Raw genomic sequence first — 22500 nt, 5'->3', positions numbered from 1 at the left:
GAAGCAGTGCCTCTCACCTCTTTATTCAGTGATCTTGTGTGCCTCTACTTCTCCAAGGAAGGTCTGCAAAGTTATACCATTTTGACTAAATCTACTATGATCATAATTATATTTCTAGAAAATGGAAGGTTGTACAATTTCAAATTGTGTATATTCAGGATCTCTATCCTATGAAATCTTCAGTCCTATAGCACTTGAGATGAAATCTTAAGTCCTAACTCACTTGACCATTTTGGTTGCTGATTTCCTTTACATTGTTTTGTGTAGTTTGGACATGTCCTGAGGGTACTGTAACATTTTAAGCTATTTACAGGGTGGCAAACTATAGACCTCTGAAGTTTGCCTACAAAAAGGACCCAAAGCTGCCATCTTTGACCTTATAAGGAGATCCTTTTAAGATGTTGAGGGACACAATATCACTGGATAAAAAAAAAAAATGTCAGGCTGGATATTTTCCAAAGGTTTTCCAAAATTGGCCACTAGTAAATCAGTTTGGCCTGGTAGTGTGTGGTGTATAACCCAGCTTCCCCTCTCCACAGCCGTGTCTGCTTACGTGGAGGCCTTCGATGCCGTGGTGTCAGGGCCTGTGGCGGAGTACATGTCCCTCAGTCAGAAGATTGGTGGAGACGTCAAGAAGCATGTAAGTACTGTCAGAGCAAACTCTATGTCAATGCAGTCACTGCTAGAGCATATGTGCAATTACACGATCTGATTTTTTAAATTTTTATTGCTTTTATTGTTTTTACTTATTCTACTACTGTGATTATATTTTATACTTGTGATATGCTTTATACCTGTTTACTTTTATTTGAGGTAATGCCTTAGCTATGTAAAGCACTTTGTGTCTACCTGGAGTATGAAATGCGCTATATAAATAAATTGCATTGCCTTGCCTTGATGGCAGAGTAAAAGTATCTTTACAGACTTTACTGAAGGTGGCTTTGAAATGAATGCGAAACTGCCTTGTGTGTCGGTGTTAGTTATATTATATTAGTGTTATTGTGTGTGGAAATATTCAGGCCTTTTCTTTGTATCTTGTGTGTGTATTGTAGGCGGACATGATGCAGCGGGCATTTACAGCCGAGAGGCTGCTGCTGGTCAAAGCCTCCGGCAGCCAGAAACCCGCAGATGTGAGTATTACCATGGCAACACAAGCTGTGCTGTTTTATGTGATTGGTTGGCGGGGGAGCTTCAGATTATTAATGGAGAACAGGAAACTGCATTTTTATGAATGAAAGCTTGGTTACTCATATGAACAGCTTTCTTCATATTGCTATCATGCTTTTACACAATCATGTGTTTTGTTACCCTATCTCTCCCTCACTGTATTATTCTCAACTTTGTTTACGTGTCTGTCAATCATCTACTTCTGCTCTCTCTCTCTCTCTCTCTCTCTCTCTCTCGCAGTCGGTCTTGACCTCTCTGCTGGCTCCAGTCTCTAAGGTGATTTCGGAGGTGCAGAGCTTCCGCGAGTCCAACCGCTCGTCTCCGCACTTCAACCACCTCTCGGCCGTCAGTGAGAGCGTGCCCGCCCTCGGATGGATCGCCATGGTGAGTTGGGAGGGTAGGGCTGGCATGGTTGTTTCATTCTCTGTGTGAGTGTGACTGTTTGTGTGTGTGTGTGTGTGGGTGGGAGGATGATGGGACCCAGTGAGGATAGGGAGAACAGGCTGCTCTTTCATTAAGAGATGCCTTTTGCTCCCGTTGGCTATAAATCTCTCATTCATCCAATGTAACAATGGACCAGTGTTTCAATTTGGACAGTGTCGTTGATGGGTGTCTGATCAGCTTTGTGTGTGTGCACTTTTGGACAAAAGCTGTGCTGTGCACCCGTAAATCTTGTTTCAGTCATTGCAGACAATGACTCATATGAGACAGTGTTGACAAGTATGGCAGATGTCAATATTTAAACCATAGACCGTTTACATTAGCTTCAAGTGGTATTTACACTGTTTTAATATTCACATGTGTGTTTGTGTGTTTGTGTGTGTGTGTGTGTGTGTGTGTGTGCGCGCTCAGCCTACTGAGCTCTAATTCCAGTAATAGAAGTCTTATATTATGGTCTTTGTGTCTCTCAGGCTCCTAAACCAGGTCCTTATGTAAAGGAGATGCAGGATGCTGCCACCTTCTACACCAATCGCGTGCTCAAGGACTACAAGGAGAAGTAAGCTTCCTTTTTCCATTACCTTCTAAGGCTAAAATACAGCACTTGACAAAACTGTTTATTTATCTTCTGACTTCTACTGGTTTGGAGTTGAGAAAAGACTGTTGCCTGTGGTGTTTGTGTAGGGACAAGACACATGTGGACTGGGTGAAGGCCTACCTCGCCATCTGGACTGAGCTGCAGGTCTACATCAAACAGCACCATACCACTGGCCTTACCTGGAGCAAATCTGTGAGTTCCTACACACACACACACACACACACACACACACACACACACACACACACACACACACACACACACACACATGCCTGGTACCACAAAATGTACATAGAAAAATATTATCCTAACATCCGTGTGTGTGTGCCGTAGGGTCCTGTTGCTTCTGCTGGTCCCGCTGGTCCTGCTGCTCCAGGCGGCCCAGCCCCCCCTCCGCCCGGGCCCCCTCCTCCCCCCATGGACCTGAGCTCCTCCTCTGGTGGCGATGGAGGACTGCCCAGGAACGCCCTCTTCGCCTCCATCAACAAGGGAGCAGACATCACTAAAGGTATGCTCGTCTTAAACCATTAAACCCCAAACATGTCAGTAGGCATCAGTATAGCCACATTAATGCTATGCATTAGACCTCATTTAACATAACATTCATATTTCATATGTTGCATTTACAGAAATCCATAGTGAGTAAGTGAAAGACCCTGTAGGTTTGTCTCTCAGGTGAATGCATGTAGTTTCAAGTCTCTGTTCTGCTGTCCTCTCCGTCCAGGTCTGAAGCATGTGTCCGCTGACCAAATGACCCATAAGAACCCAAATCTGAGGGCCCAGGGCGGCCCAATCCACTCCTCCCCCAAACCCTTCTCGGCCACCCCACGCCCCACTGCAACCGCTGCCCCTGCTCGCACTCTTCCCCCTGTGCTCGAGCTGGACGGCAAGAAGTGGAAAGTGGTAAGATGTCGCGAACGGATTCACACACCATTCTGTGTACACATACACTGCCTGGCCAAAAAAAAGGTCACACACTCACACACAATATTTCGTTGGACCGCCTTTAGCTTTGATTACAGCATGAATTCTCTGTCGCATCGTTTCCACAAGCTTCTGTAATGTCACAACATTTATTTCCGTCCAGCGTTGCTTTTATTTTTCGCCAAGATCTTGTATTGATGACTGGAGATTCGGACCACTGCGCAAAGTCTTCTCCAGCACCTCCCAAAGATTCTCAATGAGGTTAAGGTCTGGACGCGTCTCGTGGTGATGTGTCATGTTCCCTGAGCCACTCTTTCACAATTTGAGCCAGATGAATCCTGGCATTGTCATATTGGAATATGCCATCAGGGAAGGGGAAAAAATCCATTGATGGAATAATCTGGTCATTCAGTATATTCAGGTAGTCAGCTGACTTCATTCTTTGGGCACATAACGTTGCTGAACCTAGACCTAACCAACTGCAGCAACCCTAGATCATAGCACTGCCCCCACAGGGAGGCTCTTACCTATTTGCTTAGTTAAATCCAGGTGGTGACGTTTTGTTTTGGCCAGGCAGTGTATCACACCTAGGCAAATATATGACTTTTTTTTCCCCCCTCAAATTGAAGTGAGTCTGATACGTCATGGGCAGAGGATGCGTGCATATATTCACATTAAAACATTACCAGAATGTAAACGCACGTAGACACAAGCTGGCCTCAAACAGTGGTCTGTAGTGTGTGGTTCTGTATGAGCAGTCACATAAACTCAGATGTTTGTGATTGTGAAGCACTGATGTTTTCTGTGTGTGTGTGTGTGTGTGTGAGTACAGGAAAACCAGGAGGGCGTTCAGGGTCTGGTGATCAGTGACACAGAGCTTAAGCAGGTGGTCTACGCCTTCAAGTGCAACAAGAGCACCCTCCAGGTCAAAGGCAAGATCAACTCCATCACCATTGGTAAGAGCATACTCTCCCTGGCTCTCCTCTGTGTTTACAGTGGTAGAGCTTGTTGCTCATGCTTGTGTGTGTTTTTCTATTCCTTCCCTCGCTAGACAACTGTAAGAAACTGGGTCTGGTGTTTGATGACGTGGTTGGGATTGTGGAGGTGATCAACTGCAAGGACGTGAAAGTCCAGGTAAGAGAAGCAAGACGCCCAGTAATGGCTGGTAATTAGCAAGCGCAGTACTGCCTCTCCAAATGAAATGTGTCCATAGAATGGAAGACTTGTTTTTGTAACATGACATGGCTGCTGCTGCTGAAAGTGTTTCAGAGAAACAGGAAGCAAAAGCATGACGTGTAGTTAGCTAATTGCAAAAGGGTACTACTCAATTGCAAACATTTAAAAAGCGAGTAACACACAGTATATGTCCATATTCACTAGTGTTAACACACACACTGCCTCTACACTCACCACATTCCTACTACACTTCTACTAATTCTGCAATCATTCTCTTTTTAGGTGATGGGTAAGGTTCCCACCATCTCAATCAACAAGACGGACGGTTGCCACGTCTATCTGAGTAAGGACTCGCTGTCCTGCGAGATTGTCAGTGCCAAGAGCTCTGAGATGAACGTTCTGGTTCCCGGCAAGGACGGAGAATATGTAAGTGTGTGCATGTACGCACGCAATTATGTTCTTGCATGTCTGTAGGTGTGTGCATAGAGTGATCGATCTGAACAAAGATACAGACCTTGTGTATGTGGAAATGTGGGTGATTTCTCTGGCAAGATGGACATATGAGCGCATGCTTGTGTGCCTGAGTGAGTGCTGGTGTCCAGTAAAATCTTGAGACTGCATGTGCGGAACAGTTACTGAGGGCTTACATTCCATCACCTCCCTGTGTTTCAGACCGAGATCCCCGTTCCTGAGCAGTTCAAGACCATATGGGATGGCCAGAAGCTCGTCACCACGGCAACAGAGATTGCCGGATAGACGGACTGCCTGTTCAAGACCATCCCCATTGAGGAATGCCCACCTTACTGACCAAACGACCAACCAATTGCAAAGCAGACTGAAATGCCAACATCGCTCATTTTTCCCATCAGCCAGTCAGCGCTTTAGCTGTAACTTCCTTCAGCCAATGAGAGGACTGCTTGCTTTATCTCGAGCAATCCTTCCGCCAAGTGCAAGGAGCAGCTTTGTCATTCCATTTGCTTATCAGTGGCCAGTAGGCTCTTCCAAATTAATTGCCAAGTTCAAATGTTTTTTTGATTTTGATTTGTTTTCTGTCCGCATTCCAGCTATAAGGGGAAAATATATTTTCCGAAGCCGACGGGGAGCTGGAGCTTTCCTCGCAGTTCTGGTCTCTGGTTCTGTCATTCCGAATTAAAAAAAAAGAACTTTCTTGTCATACTCTTCTGTCTGGTCAGGGGAGGTAGGATGGGTGGGGGATGGGTCTGGCGGTTTCTGTTCCGTATATGCAATCAGCCCTGAAGCACACGATCCCCTTCACAGCAGTCACGCTATCATTTCTGATAACGGTATTCATGTTTATAGTGACGATATTATTATAAAGAATTAAAAATAGTAATAATTCAGAATGCAACTCTCAGCCACCATCCATTGTAGGGAAACTAATCAGAGGAAAGGACATGTTATGTGCGGGATCACTCTAGTCTTTCCCATAGAACACTTAAAAGTCTGAGTACGGTTCTGAAGACCTGTTCTGTGGACCAGACCTTTTTTCATTCCTTACTGTATGCCTCTCTCAGCACATAGGCACATTCCCCTCACCCTTAGCGGTTTGAAGCTAACATTCCCTTCTCCATACCTAGTGATACAGAAGCCTCCTGGGGATAGGGAGAGTGAGCAAGAGGCTAGGTTTGTCTGTTTGGTGAGGACTCCACCTCAAGAGATGATTCTCTGATGTTCAAAAGACATGCCAGGATGTTTGGAATACCTTGTCCTCTTTTCCCCTCTCTTAACTCCTGATCACACACACTCAATTGTGGTCTTTTGTATTTTTTTTGTTTTTTTGTTATTGTACTTTTTTGTTATTGGGTGAATAATTACAATTCTGTTCATTAGTACTGGCGGAAAAACATCATTAAAATTGTTGCAATAAAGTGTGAGTGGTTATTTACTAGTGTGTCTCATCCTGATATTCAGCCCACAGTCACAGTACTGATTCACATTTGCTTTTACTTTTACTTTCACTCCTGACTGAGAGGAATGAACTGACGGCTGACGAATAAAAAGGGCACACATACACATCACTATCCATGTCTACCTTGCAACTGTGTGAACTGAAGACTGTTTCTAGTGTGAAGGCTTTCAATTTGCAGAAGTCAAGAGTTCACCTACACCCTCTTATGACCCAATTTCCATTAAAAGTATAAACCCAAAATTAAACACTCAAATGTGGCACTTAAGAACTAGGAGTAAGGGTCATTTATTAAAAGAAAATACATTTCAAGCAAACAATTTCATTACCATAAAAAATAACACTACCCTAATCAACATATTAGCTTAGTTAAGTATTTCAGTAAAGAAAAACATGATTGTTGAGAGTCCAGCACATCAGCAAAGCAGACTCCAAATTCTTGGCTAGGATTCAGTGCAATTAAAACCTGTATGTGTGCATACAGCTCGTAACAGGAGTCATGTATAGAGACATAAAAGATAGTGAATGAGTGACTCAAATTGTACGAGTGAGTATCAGAATGTGCAACTGGCAACTGAAGTCTTTTGACAGCAAGAGGTGTGTGTGAGCATGTATGCGAGTGTGTTCAGAGAAGGTATGGTAGGAGTTTGGCTGTGAACCACTCTCTGGTGAACTGCAGGTGGTCTCCATCGCTCTCCAGGAACACCAGCTTACCGGCCTTATCCATCTGTGCCAGCCCGAGACGGTCCTGACAGCAACGACAAAAGAAGCCTGTGAGTATCTCACCAAGTGATGTACTTCAATGTTATACTACTGTGTATAGTGTGTGTGTGAGAGTGATTAGGAAAGCTGTGGGTTTCGAGCCAGTCTCTAAGTGTGGGTCTATGTTAGTGCTAGCATTAGAAAGCTATGAGTGTGTGTGTGTCAGTGTGACAGCTGACCTCCTTATAAAGTACACTCTCCTGTAGAGTCTCAGTCTCCACAGCTTGGCCTGTCTTTAAGAATCCAAACCACTGCAAAGCCAAGTGTCAATTAGCACACAAACACAAACACTGAGAGGGTGATACATGACCATCTATAAAACCTATATGTCAGACAACACAAGCTCATAAGTTTGTTAACACTACTACCTCAGTGACCACTGGGTCCACTACGGTGTCCTTCAGGAACTTGACCATGACAAATTTCTCCAGAGCCATCAGGTTCTTCTTGTAGGTCTCATTCAGCACCTAAGAGGAGTAATGGGACCATGTGATGTCACATGCCACAGTATGGCGCTTAGAAAGCATGGTCGAGGTAAGAACCTGCGACTCACCCTCTCCTGGTTGATGTCGGCAAGGAAGAGACTGTGTTTCTTATAGAGGTCATCACTGAGAGGGTCGTGCCAGTACTGGGCCTGCACTAAACTGAAAATAAAACACATGCACTGTAACGTGTTTGCCTCCACATTCAACGTTTCTCAATGTTATGATGTGTTCGTATACACACTTACTCTGAGTACACATAAGGGTATTGGGTATGACCACATACAAACCTACTGTTTCAATATTGGTTTGTTTGCTTGCTTTTAAAACACACAAACACACGCACACACATACACAAACTCACTGTTTCTGCACGAGGTCTGTGTAGGCCCCAGAGTTGAGCTTCTTGCGGATCCAGTCACAGAGGTGGGAGGTCTCCCCTGGGCATCGTGGAAGACCATACACTCCTGACAACACACAGGAGAGCAGGGGGCATCAGAGGGCAATACTGAAAGGCAGAACAAGGAGAGAAAGAAAGAGAGAGAGATAGAGGAGTGTGTTTGTGTAACCTGTGTGACACTGTGAACTTACCCTGTTGTTGCCCCCCCACTGAGATCAGGTTCTTCATGGGAGGAGATGGGCATCTCTGGGCAACTGCCCTCCTGAGATAGACAGGGTGGGAAGGGAGGGAGGGTGAAATAATGTGTGTGTGAGTAATGTGTGTGTGTGTGTGTGTGTGTGTGTGTGTGTGTGTGTGTGTGTGTGTGTGTGTTAGAGAGAAATAATGAATGTGTCAGCTCATAACTGTAAGCAGTTTTGTGCACGTTTGTTTCCACGTGGCACAGACTGCAGCACGGGCTCTGGGGTACTCACAGGAACTGGCCTCCCTGAGAGAAACCCATGGCATTGTAGCCATCCTTCAGTTTGGGGTCCTGTGCCAGCTTGTTACACACAAATTCCACCTGCTCATTCACATCCATGAAGAAGCCATTTTCTGTGTCCTGGGAGAGTAGAGAGGAATATTCACCTTCTGTGCTACTAGACTCATATCTGCTACCTCAAACATAACATAATATTTAGTTAATATTTCAACAACAAAATGTGTGGAAGAATTTTTAAAATATGAATTGTGTTGTGAAAGATACAGTGATGGCTACATGGCTGTAGACCATGCCGTTCTAATGGTGTTCTATAGCATGATGACTCTTCTCTAGAGTTCTGGTCAGGTGTGCTTAATTCAAGAGTCCATCGTGGCCATGAACCACACCACCTTTCCTACCTTAAAGATGGCCAATACAAAACTTTAAGATTCAGAGGCATCATTGTGTTGTGAAAGTGAAATTTCATGTCCTTTGATGTCCAGTAATGTTTTCTTGCTGTGTGAGATCAATTACAGGTGGTGGTGGTCTAGCCAGTGTTGCATGTGGGAATCTGTGACCTGCCTTTGCCGTGAATGCATTGTCTGTGCTGGTTCAGTCTGTAAGTTTAGCAACTGTGTCACCAGTATATCAAGTGCAGAGTTTAGTGTCTTGGAATGCTGCTGAGCATGTGTATGATTGTGTTGTGTGTGTGACTGTGCAGTGAGGCAGGCTTTTCTCCACGAAGAGCTATGGTACCTGTATAATTGACTTCCCTATCATGAGGGAGAGCACATAGATGCCTGGCACCTCCTGCTCCACCATCTTCTTAATGGAGCCCATGCTGAGTGGGTTGCAGCAGCTGTCACCTGTTCACAGGTCAGAGATGGCAGCCAGTTAGATGTTTGCATGGATGCAACAGTGAGCAAGTCCTCAACAACTCTTCGCTCATCACTAAAATGTCCCAAATACCAAAACCAGGTGTAATATTAGTCTAGAAGTCCAGGATTTTTAAAGTCAAGTCCACTCACTATGAACTCAACTGGCAGTGGTCCTCTGTTCTGCCTGCTACATGAGCTGCGAGTGGAGTTAGAGGCTGAGACTAATCAACTTGGTTTAGTACACGGACAGAGTAAACACTACCTGGACCCACATTTTTCATTCCCTGAGATAAAGCACACATCACTACTGAACTGATAAATACAAAGAGATATGACATATGAAAGAGACATGAATTCACACTGGACCAGTGGTGTAGTCTAGTTAGCTGTAGTGGGTATACTGTGATGTAGTATAGTTAGCTGTAGTGGGTATACTGTGATCAACCCCAAATGTTAATACCTATCCTTGTCTATTTTAAGTGGGTATACTGAAATGGTGATGCTTTTTAAGTGGATATACTGCGTAGTCCTGCATATCACGTAGACTACATCAGGGGTTCCCAAACTTTTCCACGACAAGGCCCCCCAAATACCACTAGGTTCTGGCCAAGGACCCCTTGATGTGTTATTAAACCCATCGACAATACTACGGCAAATGTAAAAATACATTAAGCTAATTCTAATAATTATTTTAGCCACAAGCACTTAGCGATTGAGCATACAGTGTGTAAAAATTGCATTTGGAGCTTTCTGCTATATGAGAGCTATCACTCTACTATTATTCCCAGTCATTATCATGGAAAATATAATGTTCAGATATGCGACAAATTATTCTAATGGCATTGTATAACAACCCTCATAGTAATAGGTATATTTAAACATTTTCAAATGTATTTATATGTTGCTTTTATTTTTCCTTCCAAATTGCTGAGGCCCCCCTGGCACCCCCCTCGCAGCTCCCCAGGGGGCGCCGGCCCCCACTTTGAAAACCACTGGACTACATCACAGCACTGGATGCACTGGCCATCACCACCACGCAGATAGAAGTATGCAGGTACTGAAAACATGTTCATCTTCTAGACCCCCCCCCCAACCATCACCACCACGCAGATAGAAGTATGCAGGTACTGAAAACATGTTTATCTTCTAGACCCCCCCCCCAACCATCACCACCACGCAGATAGAAGTATGCAGGTACTGAAAACATGTTCATCTTCTATATGAACAAGCTTGCATGTCACATGTGTGTGGCTGCTGGAGGTGACATGTTAACAGACCCCCCCCCCCCCACCACCACCACACACACACACAGTGTCTCACCCATGCCATGCCAGATCACCAGTGGCACAGTGACGTTGGAGTCCTTGGCTAAGCTGGACGAAGGCAGCAGCATTAGGAGCGATGTGCCAACCAACATCGGGAATGCTGAGATGGCCATTCTTTAAAAATGGTCTGAGAAACAACCACCAGAGACAGGGCGTTAGGGGGTTATTGGTTAGGTTAGGACATCACATCATCGCATCATGTGAGCATAAGGAAGAGGAAGTTAAGTTAATGCGCAAAGGAACCTGAACAAGACAATTGACTGTTGACCTATATATTTCAAAACACCGGTTCCCCTTCCCATAAATGTGAAACAATGTCAATCAGATCAATAAGTAACGGTTAAATGCATAAAGTTTGTAAAGGCCAGCCAGCCAGATAACTTAGCTAGCTAACGTTATGCTATTGAAACAAAACATGAAACACCATCACAGTCAATAACTACCCCTCAAATGTCTACTTATCTACTATAACCTACCTCAGGAATACCAGTATTGTCTGGGTTTTATTTTTGCGTTTTAGTAGGCTAAACAAGACAGAAGAGAAGTCACTCAGTTTCTAAAATCCCCAATTATCTTGTGACCGAGACTAGACCTGCAAGTCACTTCTGCATTGGTCACATGACATCAGATGAACGAGGAAATGTTACTGGCTAGGCAGCGTTTGATCTATATATACAACGTTCCTTCGAGTGCGCTGAAAAGAGTTTATGCACATGCTTTAGGACTCTACTACCTTCCAGCCGGCTGTGTCACGTGACAGTCCCACAACAATAACAGCTTGTGAATGTCCGGTTGGGTTCGTTGCCGTACTGCTGGACAGTGATACTGATGGCTTCTCCTTTTCATTTCTAAGTGTAATAGAGATCTAAAAAGATGACACTAATATATATTTATATATGTATATAAGCGGCACGATTTTCCATACAAAAACAATAAATAACTTCAACCTGAAAATTTGACAATTCGATCGATCGATCCACATGCCAGCAGGGGTTCAACAACAGCGTGCCTGTCGAAGATCATCCTCAGAACATCGGGACGTCCGAAATGCTGATCTCCATGTTTACACGGGTGAGTTGGCCTATGATCTTGTGGCTGAATCTATGAAAAACATAGCAATCTACTCTACAGCCAATCAGTCTAACGGGGAATTGGTTTCTGGAGCTGTCTGGTTTGGGCTTCAGGCCCATTTCGGGGCTTCATCTCACAAATGAGTTCTATATTTTTTATGTAGTAGGCTAGAATATGTTATAAACTGGGTTATGATTAGTTAGTCTGCCTATAATGTCTTGTGATCATACACATCTGATTTCGCATGCAATAAATGGAGAAGAGAGTAAGGGCAACAATAGGATGTTCTGTTAACTAAACAGAACCGCAGGTGGACCTATGCCAGATGGGACTTAAGTCCACCACAGCTAAAACTGAGTCATCAAATTCTAGAAATGCAGCCTTTCAGTAGATGAGAGGTTGTTTATCTGTCTCTATTGTATTCACAAGGAAAGGTTTCGCTAAAGCAATTTCTCTAAATAATTGAATGCAAATTGAAACAAATGTGAGACTTTTGAAAAAGGCGTCCTACCTCATGAACTATCTTATACCACTTCTAAATGTAAGCAGTCTGGTGGACAGTGTGATTCAGATTTAATATACATCTGCTCTGCTGCAGAACAAAGCTGTAAAACGGTAGTCTTCACAACTCACATCTACACATTTACAACTCCACTTAATCTTTTGGGGGGTTAATTGGAATCTATTTAACCAAGTGTAACAGAGGTCGTCTCAACCCTGCTACACAAGCACTCACTTGAAGTCCCCATTTCCTCTTGTGATCCTCATCATGTGTACTGTAATTTGTAAGTCTTTGCAGTTTCATATCTGAATCAGCACTCTACAAGCCAGGCTAACACACATGATCCAGTGCCTAGATCTGACTACCCAGCCCAGTTGGTTAGTAAACCTCTGATTTCAACAGAGACAGTTCTTTTTTTTTTCATGTTTTCATCGACCCCATTTCAGTGTTATGACATGTTTGTGCACTGGCTCAAGCACGTGTATATGCCTACTGATAAAAGCATGGATTTGGTTTGCTAGAATATCTTCAGCATTTGTACAAGAACTCAATAGTTTGAGAAAGAGAACCATTACCGTCTCTAGATTAGAGACTAGATGGAGTGACTATAATCTGAGTGGTTGTAAAGTGTGTTCATCTTTCAACTTTTAATGGTCAAGTTTCTTTTATAGATTTCAGGGGCACAATGGTTCACTGACTTTCTTGTGGACACAATATTCGACTGGAGAAGTCACTATGGCAACAAGCGGTGGCTACTCTATAAACTCGGCCCCGGAGGACAAATCCGATGAGAACACACCCTTGCTGACAGGCAAAGGGCAGCAGACTGGACCCAAAGCAGGTAGGCCTACAGCACACCTGATTGAACCTGATCTTGTAATTTAACTCAAAGAGTAGCCTCAAGTTCAACATCACTCCATGTTGAAGAATAGCTGAAATTGTGTTATGTAATGATCCTATTGTTACATGCAATACAAGGATACAAGGATACAAGGAAGTTTATTGTCACATGCATATAGTTACTGGAAGTAAGAAATGCAGTGAAATTATGTCTGGTGTCAGCCTATTTGTGCATTAATGGGGGGGGGGGGGGGGGGTAAAAAGTGCAGTAGAAGAGGGGTTTAGTGTGTGTGTAACTACATGTACTGGTAAACATATAATCATATGTTCATACATTTTTCATACATTCATACATCAATCATACATTTTTGGGGGCAGCCGTGGCCTACTGGTTAGCACTTCGGCCCTGTAACCGGAGGGTTGCCGGTTCGAACCCGACCAGTAGGCACGGCTGAAGTGCCCTTGAGCAAGGCACCTAACCCCTCACTGCTCCCCAAACGCCGCTGTTGATGCAGGCAGCTCACTGCGCCGGGATTAGTGTGTTCTTCACCTCACTGTGTGTACACTGTGTGCTGTGTGTGTTTCACTAATTCACGGATTGGGATAAATGCAGAGACCAAATTTCCCTCACGGGATCAAAAGAGTATATATACTTATATATATATATATATATATATATATAAGTGTGTTTGTGTTGTTCTGCTGATTGTATGTGTGTTCTTATCTTGTTTAACTGATGGTTAAGGGCATGCTACAGCTTGTGTGGAACAATGACACATTTTGTTTTCTATTAGAATATGATTGTGGGTTTTGTATCTGTGTCTGTCAGCTCCTCAGTGCTGCTCTGTGCGGTACAATCTGGCCATCCTTATGTTCTTCGGATTCGCTGTTGTCTACGGCCTCCGTGTCAATCTCAGTGTTGCAATGGTAGCCATGGTCAACAACACCAATCCTCAGCCTTCCCTAAACCACACTGTTGTTCAGGAATGCCCTGGACCCACCCCCAGCAAAGATAACACCACACAAACCCCAGACCAGCCAGATGGGGTAAGAAACTCATATATATATATATATATATATATATATATATATATATATATATATATATATATATATATATATATATATTATATATGATGGATAGATAGATAGATTGATAGATAGATAGATACTTGTATTGCATTCATTGTATCTACACTTAAGATAAATAAGGTTGGTTTTTCTTATATCACAGACACATATATTGGTAGATGTTTTTTCTTTACCTTGACATGTTTCGACGTATACTTCTGTCTTCATCAGAAGGACCTATCAGAAAAACCAAACTTATTGATAGATAGATACTTTATTGATCCCCAAGGGGAAATTCAAGGTCTTAGTAGCATACAGACATCACACACAACATGCACTTACAGCAGAAAAAAGTAATATATATATATATATATATATTAATATATAAAAAAAAGTAAAAAAAAAGAAGATATATATATACACCAATTAGACATGCACAGCTCAGATCTCATGATCTTAAGATCTCTAAATGCACACACACACACACACACACACACACACACACATACATTAACACATACATTAACACAGAGGGAAACCGTATTTACATATTCAAGATATTAATTTACATGCAAATGTGTCATTCATAAATTATAAACATGAATATTTTTCACTGAAAAGTTTCTCTGTGCCCTCACCTTCTTGTTCTCTTGTTCTCTCTCTCTCTCTCTCTCTCTCTCTCTCTCTCTCTCTCTATCTCTCTATCTCTCTCTCTCAATCTCTCTTTCCATCCTCATACATTTTATTTGTTATCAGACCCCTCAGTTTGTGTGGGACTCGGAGACTCAGGGCATGTTGCAGGGGGCATTTTTCTTTGGCTACCTGTTGACCCAGATCCCTGGCGGGTACCTGGCCGGGCGCTTTGGGGGAAGCTTGTTTCTGGGGGGCGGCGTGCTGGGCACGGCGGCCTTGACACTTCTGACCCCACTGGCCGCGGAGATGGGGGCCAGCTGGCTGTTCGCTCTCAGAGCACTTGAGGGATTTGGAGAGGTGAGTTGGGAATGTGCATTTCTATTGTGTGCAACCTTATGTTTTTTTCCCACTGCCTAGTTGTTTGTGAAATCTAACTTCTACCCTGTAAAGTGGTAAAGAGATATCTTTAGGAAATACAATGTCTTATTTGTCGTTTGCTGCGTTTTGTCAGTGCTATTGTACAATGCCTGAATCAGACTAATCCTTGAATTTGTATACCACAAACTGTTTTATACCATATTTAGTATATCTACATAAAATAGTATTTCATCCTCATAGCTGTCATGAACATTTATACATCTGTTCCATGCATCCAGGAGTAATGTACCTCGTAAACTACGTTGTCTATTTGATTCATTGTCTCTTTAGATGAGACAGGTGAGGTTTAGATTTTTTTACCAGATGTGGTGTGACTGTTCTGTTGTAGGGGGTGAGAAGGGTCTGTTGACATGTGACTGCTCTGCTATAGGGGGTGACATTTCCTGCTATGATGGCCATGTGGGCGCGCTGGGCTCCCCCTCTGGAGAGGTCACGGCTCATATCCTTGTCAGGTGCGGGAGCGAGCTTTGGGGCGTTTGCAGCGCTCCCCCTCACCGGCTTCATCTGCCAAGCGCTGGGCTGGCCCGCCGTCTTCTACTGTTGTGGTGAGAAACACAAACTGTACACCACAACCACATGCAGACATCTTTACACACAATGACCCTCATTTATCAATCAACCGTAGAAACCAGCGCAGATCTGAGCTCAGGAATTATCTTACAACAGGGCTCATGTGTGATTCATGAAACGTTAATATCACTCCAATTCCAGCATAAGAATTAATGGGTGTTGGTAAATGTGGTGGCTGAAAACAAGCGTAATTCAAATATGGCGACCATAAAGATTCTCATTTTAGAGGCCTCGCCCCTAGAATTTACAAAATGCAGATCCATAATACATCCAAAACAGAATATTTTCAGACCTCAAGATAGCCAAGGTGACGTTGCAAGTACAGTGAAACCAGTTAGTCAGAAAAGTGGCATTAAAGGAAGTTGGAAAAGTATGGGGAAGTGTAACAGACGATATCACAGAAAGAACGCCTCATGTGCTGCTACCAAAACTTAAACCATATGACACGTCATTTCTCCTTGGAGGACAGCATATTCTTTTATGGACAAGAAAACAAAACACGCTTTCCAAAATAAACTCATTTTTTATCAACGAAAGTAATTCTGTCCACTTGCCTGGGTATCCAGCAGCCAAATTTATGTAAAGTATGCTACAAATGTGCAGGAAAAGTCTTTTGTTCAATGAACTATTTTCCTGATGAACTAACACGTTCCAATCTTTGCATTTACTCTACTCGAAAAACTTAGGTACATAAGTTGACACTTGACATGAGATTTGAACGATTTGAGCACAGCCACCACTCACATGCAGATAGATAAATGTCAACCTTTGCATGGAAATGACCGTAGGACTATCTTACGCCTGTTAGTATATTTGTTTCGTAAATGAGGGCCGCTGTCTGCACTGCTTTTTCCTGTTGCTTAGGTGGGACATCACTATACACACTCTACAGTTCTGCACACTACTGTTGCAGTTTGTACACCAGCAAATACACATCATGCACAGATTCACTCACCTTATGGGTCTGCCAACTGTTTTCTATAGCTGTCCCAACATATGGCATCTCACATTTCTCACTGTTTTCTGTGGTCTAGGAGGTGCCGGCTGTGTCTGGGCTCTTTTCTGGTTCCTCCTGGTGTCTGATGACCCTCGGACACACTCTCGGATCAGCGAGCTTGAGAAAAACTACATTACCCAGTCTATTGGCTCCCAGGTACCGCTGCCATCTTCCTTTGTCTCTTTCCTCCTCCCAATCTCTCATTCTCCTTGTCCTCTTTTTATCTTTTTCTTTTCTATTGTTATCTTACCCATATGTTCTTCCGTATCTCTCCTTCTGTTTATCTTCTTGGTTTCCATCTCTTTTTCTCTCCATCTTCACCACCTCTCTCTCTCTCTCTCTCTCTCTCTCTATTTATCTTATCAATCTTGTTTTTTCTGCCCATGTCTCCCATTATCCGTTTGCGTTTCCTATTCTCTCCCAGGGAAGTGCCCATGGATGGAATGTGCCCCTCCTGCCCATGTTGTTGTCTGTGCCGCTGTGGGCCATTATTGTATCTCAGATGTGTGCTAACTGGTCCTACTACACCCTTCTGACCTCTTTACCCACATATATGGACACGGTGCTGCACTTTGACCTGCGACAGGTGAGTTCACACATAATGTGAAGCTATGTATGTACACTACCAGTCAAAAGTTTGGACACACCAACTCTCAAATGTGTGTTTTTTCTTCTTTATCTTTATGTATCTGAGTAGGTGGTTATTATTATGAAATAGCCCACATGGATTCATTTTGTAAGCAAACAAAACGTGTAAATAAAGCTACATTTTCTATATTTTAAATTCTTCAAGGTACAGACCTTTTGCTCAGTCTCTCAACCAACTTTATAAAGTCAGCTGGAATGGATTTCCAACAGCCTTGATGGATTTCCCATACATTGTGAGCATTTGTTAGCTGCTGGTCTTTCATTGATTTTTTTTATCTGCAAAGTTGTCACAGAGGTAAAGAGTGAAGAATATGAAATGTGGCACATAGAAATAATATATTTGTCTTCTGCCATACTTTGGATGTAGTAGGTATTGTTGTACAATGTAGTACAAAGAAATAAATTTTAAAAAACTACGAATAAGTGTGTGTGTGTGTGTCCAAACTTTTGGCTGGTAGTGTATGTATGCAATGTATGTATGTAATGTATGTATGTAAAGCAAGATGTTGTAATGTTTTATCCCTCTTCTTGTTTTTTTCCTTTCAAACAGAACTCATTCCTCTCTGCGCTGCCTTATCTGGGAGGCTTGGTGTTCTCGGCTCTATCCGGTGTACTAGCAGACTTTCTCCTGGAGAGGGAGCTGTTGAGCACCACAGCAGTACGCAAGATCTTCACAGTTATAGGCATGACAAGTTTCCTTACAGTTCACAGAGCATTTAATTCCTGTATTTATTCATAATCACATTTACATTCACACACATGTGATTGTCCAGCTGTGTGAGTCTTATGTTCTTTAATTTTTTCTGCTGTTTTCAGCACACGTACACACACACACACACACACACACACACACACACACACACACACACACACACACACACACACACGCATACACACACACACATGTACTCACAGAAATAGCTCTGAATTCTCTCAAATCTGCTGCATTTGGTACAGTTCTAAGACCATCCAAATACATGAATATGTGATTAATTCTAGCATGTCCCTACAGGTTTGTTGTTACCTGCTGCGTTCCTGGTTGCCGTAGGCTTTGTGGGATGCAGTGGCATGCTGGCGGTTACGTTCCTGACTGTCTCCTCAACCATAGGGGGCTTCAGTGCAGCTGGAGTCTTCATTAACCAAATCGACATAGCCCCACGGTGAGGAGCCTTACCTTATTATTAGCTAGCTGCTAATTTCAAATATAGACAGGAGATATGTTAAATTCCTGATAGGTAGGGGATTTCACACAGCTGCCAATTAACAGCCAAGATAATTTACCGTCAAAACCAAAATCACTAACAGTATCAAGCAGGCCCCTTCCTACAGTAGGCGTTTCATTGAGTTAGGCCCACGACACCTCCAGAAGGCTCAACAGTGGTATCTGCCGTCCCAGATTCAACCACCTCCACAATTAGTCCCAGTACAAAGTCCACTAACATATGAGTTCACTATCAAATTACCCGCTGGTAATTCCTGCCCTCCTACCCTGCTCCTGTGGACCTGCCGCCCCTTCAGCAGAATGTCACACTGAAATCAGATGTGGAAAATCCTGAATCCTAACCAGGGGGATTTTAGCAGATCAGGGGCTGGCCAACAGATGCCAGTGAATCAGAACCAGACTCCTTCCAGTAAACTGTTACTTGAGTCCTCTGTAGGACAACAGACACATTTAGTATAAGTATACTCTTTTGATCCTGTGAGGGAAATTTGGTCTCTGCATTTATCAATCCGTGAATTAGTGAAACACACACAACACACAGTGTACACACACAGTGAGGTGAAGCACACTCTAACCACAGACCAGTTAGCTGCTACAGCGGCGCTCGGGGAGCAGTGAGGGGTTAGGTGCCTTACTCAAGGGCACTTCAGTCGTGGATGTGGGCATGGGAGAGCACTGCTCAACCACTTACCCCGCCCACATTTTTCCTACTGGGTCAGGGGTCGAACCGGCAACCCTTCGGTTACAAGCCCGAATTCCTAACCAGTAGGCCACGGCTGCCCCAAATCCAAAAAACATTTGGAGTTCTTCATCTACAGTACCAGCAGACACTGTAGAGCAGCTGAAGCACAGGTAGGGGATGCTCACTACAGCATGTGAGCACAGGTAGGGGATGCTCACTACAGCATGAGAGCACAGGTAGGGGATGCTCACTACAGCATGTAAGCACATGTAGGGCATGCTCACTACAGCATGTGAGCACAGGTAGGGGATGCTCACTACAGTATGTGAGCACAGGTAGGGGATGCTCACTACAGCATGTGAGCACAGGTAGGGCATGCTCACTACAGCATGTGAGCACAGGTAGGGGATGCTCACTACTAAGTGTGAGCACAGGTAGGGGATGCTCACTACAGCATGTGAGCACAGGTAGGGGATGCTCACTACAGTATGTGAACCTCCTGGGGATCAAAGTCAGTGGGGTTGGTGTGGTCCTGAGCCGTACATACAGCTCGGGGGAACTTAGTGGAACTAAAGGAAGACAGAGACATTTCTTTGACATCACAATTTTGGACATTTGCTATCTTAGATGTGATGGCAATATATTATCAATATATTAACAGCTTCTCTTATTGGAAATGACTCCTAAGTTAATGATTTTACCTCCAATGAGATCACAGAGGGAATTTCTGTATTGACTTGGTGAACTTTGAACCTCATACTTTGACCTACTTCCATTTGTTGAAGACTGTTGTGAACTTGACTGTGCCTCTTCCTTTTTAAGTACTTTAGTACAAGTTTTTTTTATTATTTATTTTTTAAAATTTGTTAAGAGTAAACATTCAAAAGTGAAATGGTAACATGGTAACAATTTTACAATAGTTTTATACTGTAAATAATTAAGACTTAAGAGAAGTATACTTGTTCCATTATGGATCAGTCATATTAAGCACGTCTAGATGTTTTACAGTGTGTGTCAGTGTGTGTGTGTACCCATGTGTTTGTCTGTGTGTGTGTGTGTGTGTGTGTGTGTGCTTGCTTGTGTGTGTGTGTGTGTGTGTGTATGTGTGTGTGTGTATGTGTATGTTTGTCTGTACATATTTGTTTGTACTGCCAGTGTGTGTGTGTGTGTGTGTGTGTGTGCCAGTGTATCTGACCATGTGCAAACTTATATGCACTACCAGTGTGTGTTTGTATGTGTGTGTGTGTGTGTGTGTGTGTGTGTGTGTGTGTGTGTGTGTGTGTGTGTGTGTGTGTATGTGTATGTTTGTCTGTACATATTTGTTTGTACTGCCAGTGTGAGTGTGTGTGTGTGTGTGTGCCAGTGTATCTGACCATGTGCAAACTTGCACTGCCAGTGTTTGTGTGTGTGTTTGTGTGTGTGTCTGTGTGTGTCTGTACATATTTGTTTGCACTGCCAGTGTGAATGTGTGTGTGCCAGTGTATCTGACCATGTCCAAACTTCAGTGCACATCAATTGTGTGTGTGTGTGTGTGTGTGTGTGTGTGTGTGTGTGTGTGTGTGTGTGTGTGTGTGTGTGTGTGTGTACGTACAAATTTGTGTTCACTACCAGTGTGCCTGTGTGTGTCTTTTTTTCTCAGTCTGTCTGTCTCTTTATATCCAATTTCCCCTCACACTTTCATTCTCTCTCTCTCTCCAGCTACGCGGGAATGCTGCTAGGGATCACCAACACATTTGGGACCATTCCGGGAGTCCTCGCACCCATTGCTGTTGGTCACCTGACCAAAGATGTAAGATTAATTAGCAATATCAATATCTGTCATGGTCACTGTCCAATGTCCCTTGTTTGTCATGTTTGTAACTAACTATGAAGCTATCGAACACACTTAATGGATCGGCATCATCTGAGGTGCGTTCAAACAGTGGCAAACGTTTGTGGTGAACATGTTTTCTTTGAACAGTTAAATTTGAACGATTTGGTGTTAACATTCCATTGTGACAGTAATTACATGGTTACCTTCATTAAGCTCACGACCAGTTCCCCTGTATGTTCGTGTAGAACTACTCCGCGGACTGTTTGCAATTCGAAAACTAAAGGCAAACGGAAAACTGTTCGCCAACGTTTGCAAACGTTCGCCTATGTTTGCGAATTTGAACACACCTCAGATCTCTGTCATGCAGCTACTGTGATGACAGCATTGACCAATCTAGTGCTTAGAGACGCATGTGAGGCTATGAAGCACAATAGCATTGACATATCATTTTGTGTGAGCCAAATTCATCCCTGACAACCTCTGGCTTGGGTTATAGATGAGCATTGACAGTTCAATGTAAATGAATCCAGGACACTTGTATGAAATTTGTAATGTAGACGTTTTTTCTGTCTGTGATCCAATCACTAAAAATGCATGGCAGTGGTTATCTGTGTAAAGAATCTCACTGTTGACCCTCAAAGACTTTGAGGTCTGTTGCAGGGTTTGTGAGGGCTTTAGACTGTCCCACTGTTAAATTGTGAAGTGCACGAGGGGTTGATCGCAGACTTTCTTAGCCCTTTCTGTATGTCGGCATTTCCGCAGACTTTATCTTAGGGAATTACCATCGATTCATAGCTCTGTGATGTGAAACAAAGGTTTAACTGTAGGGGAAGCCTGGAAACTCAGTAAACATGTTATAAAACTGCTATAAAATGAAAATGGTAGTAGTATGCAACATGGTCTCTTTCATTTAACCTGATATGTCGCAGGTGCTGTCCCATTCCTGTTAACCTGTTGAGGAGTACGGTCACAAATATGTGATTAGAATGTTCGCAATCCGAGAGTTCCATATTATGATGCGACAACTCCCCTCAGAGATTTTCCCCATAGACTATATATATAAAGAACACTGAAACTATACAAGGATACAAGGATACAAGGATACAAGGAAGTTTATTGTCACATGCATATAGTTACTGGAAGTAAGAAAAGCAGTGAAATTATGTCTTGTGTCAGCCTATTTGCTATTTGTGCATTTATGGGGGGGGGGGGGTAAAAAGTGCAGTAGAAGAGGGGTTTAGTAGATTAAGTGGCAAGGGCTGCATAAAAAAGGTGGGGGAGGATTGGGATTGGGGGGGGGGGGGGGCACCAACAAGGAGCACCCAAGAGCAACAGGGCCAAGGAAAAACTCCCTTACCAAGGAAGAAACCTTGGGCAGATCCACGGCTCAAGGGGCTAACCCAACTGCCAGGGGTCTTGGTGTGTGTGTTGGGGGGATGACAGGGGAGATGGGATAGTGTGCTGTGTATGTGGGGA

The 22500-nt window shown here is 43.3% G+C and overlaps 3 protein-coding genes across 3 annotated transcripts in view; 2 read left to right on the top strand and 1 right to left on the bottom strand.

Moving 5' to 3' along the window:
* Positions 1-6192, top strand: part of cap1 (CAP, adenylate cyclase-associated protein 1 (yeast)) — a 9894-nt gene extending 3702 nt beyond the window's left edge. The window contains exons 3-13 of the mRNA XM_076301517.1: positions 540-640; positions 1053-1130; positions 1408-1551; positions 2079-2164; positions 2290-2395; positions 2537-2711; positions 2928-3106; positions 3960-4083; positions 4179-4261; positions 4586-4729; positions 4976-6192. Coding sequence (XP_076157632.1) covers positions 540-640; positions 1053-1130; positions 1408-1551; positions 2079-2164; positions 2290-2395; positions 2537-2711; positions 2928-3106; positions 3960-4083; positions 4179-4261; positions 4586-4729; positions 4976-5059 — 1304 coding nt within the window. The 3' untranslated portion in view covers positions 5060-6192. The remainder of the gene's footprint in view (positions 1-539; positions 641-1052; positions 1131-1407; positions 1552-2078; positions 2165-2289; positions 2396-2536; positions 2712-2927; positions 3107-3959; positions 4084-4178; positions 4262-4585; positions 4730-4975) is intronic.
* Positions 6193-6502: 310 nt separating this feature from the next.
* ppt1 (palmitoyl-protein thioesterase 1 (ceroid-lipofuscinosis, neuronal 1, infantile)) lies at positions 6503-11160 on the bottom strand. The gene is made up of 10 exons (XM_076301519.1): positions 11014-11160; positions 10533-10664; positions 9091-9200; positions 8348-8475; positions 8066-8136; positions 7839-7941; positions 7546-7636; positions 7361-7459; positions 7172-7243; positions 6503-6978 (listed from the first exon to the last, which is right to left on the bottom strand). The coding sequence occupies exons 2-10, from the start codon at positions 10648-10650 to the stop codon at positions 6856-6858; spliced, it is 915 nt and encodes a 304-aa protein (XP_076157634.1). The 5' UTR covers positions 10651-10664; positions 11014-11160; the 3' UTR covers positions 6503-6855.
* A 146-nt stretch (positions 11161-11306) lies between these two features.
* Positions 11307-22500, top strand: part of LOC143140543 (sialin) — a 14875-nt gene continuing 3681 nt past the window's right edge. The window contains exons 1-11 of the mRNA XM_076301516.1: positions 11307-11608; positions 12399-12487; positions 12782-12951; positions 13780-13997; positions 14778-15011; positions 15463-15637; positions 16697-16815; positions 17084-17245; positions 17858-17990; positions 18320-18467; positions 20910-21000. Of these exons, the coding sequence (XP_076157631.1) occupies positions 12846-12951; positions 13780-13997; positions 14778-15011; positions 15463-15637; positions 16697-16815; positions 17084-17245; positions 17858-17990; positions 18320-18467; positions 20910-21000 (1386 nt within the window). The 5' untranslated portion in view covers positions 11307-11608; positions 12399-12487; positions 12782-12845. The remainder of the gene's footprint in view (positions 11609-12398; positions 12488-12781; positions 12952-13779; positions 13998-14777; positions 15012-15462; positions 15638-16696; positions 16816-17083; positions 17246-17857; positions 17991-18319; positions 18468-20909; positions 21001-22500) is intronic.

This window comes from Alosa pseudoharengus, unplaced genomic scaffold (assembly GCF_046254945.1).
Source record: "Alosa pseudoharengus isolate Yale_2024_CS ecotype anadromous, Long Island Sound unplaced genomic scaffold, YU_APseudo_1.1 YU_APseudo_1.1_scf_23, whole genome shotgun sequence".
NCBI lineage: Eukaryota > Metazoa > Chordata > Actinopteri > Clupeiformes > Clupeidae > Alosa > Alosa pseudoharengus.
The sequence above is the reverse complement of the archived record's forward strand: the minus strand, read 5'-3'. Positions and strand labels throughout refer to the sequence as shown.

Bases quoted from the DNA above. Each gene is read 5' to 3' on its own strand.
- ppt1 (XM_076301519.1), bottom strand. From the start codon at position 10,650: ATGGCCATCTCAGCATTCCCGATGTTGGTTGGCACATCGCTCCTAATG. The intron at 8,137-8,347 runs GTGAGTACCCCA...TGTCTATCTCAG, and splicing joins TCTCAGGGAGGCCAGTTCCT to GAGGGCAGTTGCCCAGAGAT. The intron at 7,942-8,065 runs GTAAGTTCACAG...GTGTGTTGTCAG, and splicing joins AGTGGGGGGGCAACAACAGG to GAGTGTATGGTCTTCCACGA.